Source organism: Neophocaena asiaeorientalis, unplaced genomic scaffold (assembly GCF_003031525.2).
Source record: "Neophocaena asiaeorientalis asiaeorientalis breed wild unplaced genomic scaffold, Neophocaena_asiaeorientalis_V1.1 scaffold433, whole genome shotgun sequence".
In the NCBI taxonomy this organism is placed as follows: domain Eukaryota; kingdom Metazoa; phylum Chordata; class Mammalia; order Artiodactyla; family Phocoenidae; genus Neophocaena; species Neophocaena asiaeorientalis.
Genome location: NW_020175040.1, coordinates 1,810,161 through 1,814,914, shown reverse-complemented (window position 1 = coordinate 1,814,914; position 4,754 = coordinate 1,810,161). Strand labels below are relative to the sequence as shown.

General features: G+C 65.6%; 2 protein-coding genes across 3 annotated transcripts in view; one reads left to right on the top strand and one right to left on the bottom strand.

The window, feature by feature from the left end:
- EEFSEC (eukaryotic elongation factor, selenocysteine-tRNA specific) overlaps positions 1-4,754 on the top strand; it is a 225,482-nt gene that overhangs the window by 164,019 nt on the left and 56,709 nt on the right. The window lies entirely within an intron of this gene.
- On the bottom strand, positions 3,703-4,383 carry DNAJB8 (DnaJ heat shock protein family (Hsp40) member B8). The gene has a single exon (XM_024763386.1). The coding sequence runs from the start codon at positions 4,381-4,383 to the stop codon at positions 3,703-3,705; it is 681 nt and encodes a 226-aa protein (XP_024619154.1).

Below are 4,754 nucleotides of genomic sequence, written 5' to 3'. Positions count from 1 at the left end.
ATAACATCGACTGGCCAGGGTAGTGGGGGGGCAGGCAGGAGGCTGCCTGGGCCCCACCCACCCCACCCCAGGCCCGGGCTCAGGGGGAGAGGAGGAGGAGGAGGGCAGACGGGCTTCCAGTGCGGCTGTGTGACCTTGTCCAAGTCTGTAAGCCTCTGAGCCTCAGTTTCCCCATCTGTAAAATGGGGGCAAATAGCCATTCCCTGTTTTGGGGGTCGGTGCAAGTCTCTGGGGAGAGTGTGCAGGAGAAGCCCTGGAGAGGGCTCAGTAGGGCTGAGAACATTGCCTGCCCCCATCCATGGAGAAGCCGGAGCCCTGGTGGAAACCCCTGGCCAGGCCTCGGGGTCGCAGGCGGCCACTCAGACCACGCACAGTTGGAGGCTACAGACCTGCTCTGTGATCCACTGCACACACACCCCCCCCCCAGGGGTTTGTTGCCCTCGTTCATAAAAGGCTCCACTGTCACCGAATCCTCCTGCCCGAGGGACGTGCTGGGATGCCATCGTGTCCACCTGGCGACGGAGAGACCACAGGATTTGGGTCCCTTCAGACAGTCAGGGGCCCTGGAGGGATGTGGGGACCCAGGAGTGGTGAGGGGAAGGGGTAGTAAGGGGTCTGCCTGAGGATGTGGTGGCAGGAGTAGGTGGGCCTGGGCGGAGAGGGGTGTTTCAGGACCCAGCCAGTCTGTGCAAAAGTCCCACTTTGGGAAGGAGGAGTGGGGGAGGGGCGCTACAGCACCATGAGGCCAGGGTGGGGAGATGGGCAGAGACCCAAGGGAGGCAGGGAGAGAGGGGCCTGCGGGAGGAAGATCTGGGAGGAGGGTTCCAGGCAGCGGCCCGGCCAGTGCAAAGGTCCTGAGGCAGAAGCGTGCCCAGTGTGTATGCAGGACAGGGAGGAGGCCCGTGGCGCTGGGGCAGAGTGAGTGTCAGGGAAGCCGGGGAGGTTTGGGGGCCTCACGGGCCACTGGGAGGAGTTGGCTTTCCCTTTGAGTGTCTCACAGAACTCTCAGGTTTTCACACGATCCTTGTGGCTGCTGGGGTGAGAACAGGGTGAAGGACGGGAAGTGGGGAGGCTGGTGCACTGTCCAGGTGAGCGATGAGCGGCCAAGGAGCTGGTGGCAGCAGTGGAGGTGGGGACCCACATGCGGAAGGTGGGGCCTCGCCCCTCACGAGCAGGGTCCGTTCTGCGGCTGGGCCGGTGGCACAGGGGCCTCAACGCAGCCCCATCCTTAGGGCCCTCCTGCTCGGGAAGTGGGCCTGAGCTGGACCCGAGCAGCCAGTCCCAAGCCAGGGCATCCGTTCTGGATTGTCGGGGCTCTGGGCGGCGCCCTGGCTTCCTCACTGCCACAGCCCCGGCGCCCGCACACAGCCAGGCCCAGAAGGGGCTCCGTGAAGTTCTTTGGCCAGAATGTCCTGCCCCAGGGCAGCTTGCTGAGGCCTCCCCAAGGTGCTGACCAGGGGCGGAGCCTCCAAGGATGAATTTAACAGGCCAAAAGGAGATGGGAAGGGTAGCCTGGGCAGGGGGAACAGCATGCCTAGGAAACAGCCGCTAAGAGTCTGGTGCGGGCCGTGCCGGTGGGGTGGGCGAGGTGTGGGGCTGGAAGGATGGCAGGGGCCTCAGATGCCAGCTAGGAAGCAGGACTTCATCTGGGGTGTGTGCCCCTAGCTGCACCTCAACTGTCTGGGCTTCAGTTTCTCCATCTGTCAAATGGGGCTAAGGGTCAAGACAAGGATGCAGAGAGGGACATGTCGCCCCCTTAGCCGGGCCCGGCAGCTGCCATGCTCTGTCGACATGGGGGACCGGAGCAGGGGAATGCCACGATCGGCCTGTGCCTCAGGGGGAAGACACCGCCTTCAGATGCGGAGCTTGGAGAAGGGGCAGGGGCCGAAGGTGAGCCCGGTCCTGGGGTCCTTGGGGTGTCCATGAACACCCATGCCTTGCAAGCACCCAGATCTCTGTTGCACGCCAGCCCCGGGACCGTGCGACCGCCCAGGCTGCTGGACCATAATTGGATTTGCCCAGCAGCTGTCGGGGCTAAGCAGGCCCACTTGACGCAGCCGTGCTTGGCCAGTAATTGGTGAAATTAGCAGGTCGGCAGGGGCAGAGGTCAGGTGGTTAATGCTGTAGTGGGGGCTTTGATGAAGTTAGTCCCACCGCAGGACTGGGAGCTGGGGCTCCACCTTCTGTACGCCACGGGGCTCTCCTGCCCCCCTCGTAACACGGTTAAGGGACATCCAGCTGCCGGCCTGTCCCAGGGGCTCCGGGAGGCCGGACCCAGGGGGCCTGAGCCTGGAGGTGCAGCAGGTCGTCTGCTGTGTCCTCCTGGCCAGGGCACCTGCAGCACCCACGTGGCCTTGCAAACCCCTAGAGACCTTAGGGAGATGCCCCGTGGCTTCCTGGGGAGGCTTCCGTTGGAGAACAGCACCCAGGCCCACCTCTAGGCTTTCGGCCCCCACCATGGCTGCTGGTCATCCGGCTCTGCCTCTGGAAATGGGGATGACCGCCTCCCCGGGTCTGTCCGTGACCAGGCCACACCCTCCCCGCGAGGTTCACGGCCTCCCAGTGTCTCGTCCCGTCATGAGCTCCCAGGCTTTGAGCATGCCCCCAGGTTCTTGCTATTCTCTGAAACAGTGTGCTCCCACCTCCTTTCATGTCACATCATTTATTAGACACCTACTCCATGCCAGCCACTGGGCTCGGAGCTGAGATACACAGGTGAACAGAGTCAGAACATGTGCCAGCCCAGGCGGCATTCCCGGCACCTTTCCTGGCCGGGCCCACACTCCTTTCTCCCTGGGAACCAGGGACGCCGTGACTAATCGGCCTGGAACCCCCAAACCTGGAATCACCTCCTTTTCTGGCTCCGCGCCAGCCCCCAAGGAGCGGGGACTTGCCAGCCTGCCGACGCTTCACACACACACACACACACACCACACGCAAGAGCATTCTTTCCTCCAACAAATCTGTACCCTGCCCCTCACTGCCAGGCGCTGCTCTAGACTCTGGGGACACAGCAGAGAACGAGGCGGGCACAGGCCCTGCTCCCGGGACCTGCAGTTAGGGCTGAGGAGGCACACGGCTCTCAGGTAGTCACACAGACGAGGCGGAAGGGCAGGGAGACGCAGGGAGGGGCCGTGAGAAAGCCAAGCTGGTGGTTCAGGGAAGGCCTCCTTGGGAAGGGAGACACGAGGCCTTCACCAGGGAGCACGGCCATGCAAAGGCCCAGAGGCCACAAGACATTTGGTGCCGGGGAGGACCGGAGGGGAGGCCGGTGTGGCCGGGCTCAGGGGGTGAGGGTCCGGGAGGGTGGGCAGTGGCCAGGCCCCCGGCGCCCGGTGGTGAGGACAAAGCCTGGTCTATGCTCAGAGCCGCGGGAGCCCCTGAAGGGCTAAAGCCAGGCGTGGCGGTAGGCGGAGCACCCTCGCAGGCTGGTGGGCGTGGAGCCGCGGGCTGGGTGGGCCAGGCGCTGGTCAGGACTCTCACGACCCGAGGACGCAGGCGCAGGCGCAGGGAGCTCCTAACCCCCGCGCCTGAGCGGCGTCCTCGCGAAATCAGCCTGCGCCAGGCGCTGGGCACGTCCCCGGGCCTCGCGGGTGCGCCCAGGCTGCCCGCCCCCCACCAAGCGGGCAGCTGTCTCCGTGAACCCACTCGGCACGTTTATTAAGCATCGCCCAGGCGGTGGGCACAGGCAGTTGGCGGAGCCTACTTGCTGTCCGGCCGTTTGAGCTGCTCCTTGCCATTGACGGTCACGGACTTGAGCCGCCCGTCCTCCTCCACCTCCACGCGCTCCTGCCCGTTCTCCACGATGCGCTTGGTGGTGACCTTGTGTCCGTTGACCATCTGGGTGGACGACGTCACTGACTTGAAGCCCAAGCTGCCCGAGCCAGAGCCGGCGAAGGATGCAGACGAGAAGGTGGCACGGCTGGCGCTGCCCCCGCTGCGGCCCAGGGTGTTCAAGGCTGAGAAAGCCTCCAAGAAGGCCGGGAACTCGCCGAAGCCGGCCGAGAGGGCGCCGCGCAGCCCGTGGCCCCGGCCCGCGTGCTCGCTGCCGAGCCGGCTGTCCCAGAAGTCGAAGGAGAAGGGGTCCAGGCCTCCGAAGAACTCGCGGAAGATGTCCTTGGGGTTGCGGAATGTGTAGCCGCTGTTGAAGGGGCTGCTGGCCCGCCAGCTGTCGCAGCCCGCGCGGTCGTACACCAAGCGCTTCTTGGAGTCGGACAGGACCTCGTAGGCCTCGGACACCTGCTTGAACTTCTTCTCGGCCTCCTCCTCATTGTCAGGGTTCTTGTCGGGGTGCCAGCACAAGGCCAGCTTGCGGTAGGCCTTCTTGATGTCCTCCAGGGAGGCGCTAGCCTGCACCCCCAGCACTTCGTAGTAGTTAGCCATGCCGAGGGCCAGGGCGGTGAGGAGATGCGGGCCTGGGGCCCGGGTGGCCGGTGGGCGCGGGCGGCAGCAGCGGCCTGGGTCCCTCGACGGGGGCCTGGCTGGAGTCTGCTGGCTCCAGGGCAGGTTACCGTTTCATAGCACCAGCACCTCCGCTAGAGGGGCAGGGGGAGGGGAGGGCACTGCCGCTGGGGCCCGGCCACCAGGCCCCGCAGAGGCAGAGCTGGCTGGCCCTTTGTGACATCAGCCCTGGGCGGGGCATTTCCCAGACCTGGACCGGGCCTGCACAGGAGGCCAAGCCTTGGCGGCCCAGACGCGGAGCTCCGGCTGCTGGGGCTGCCGGCTGAGCCCCCGGGCCAGAGGCAGGACCAGCC

Coding starts and splice junctions, on each gene's coding strand:
- DNAJB8 (XM_024763386.1), bottom strand. CDS start 4,383: ATGGCTAACTACTACGAAGTGCTGGGGGTGCAGGCTAGCGCCTCCCTG.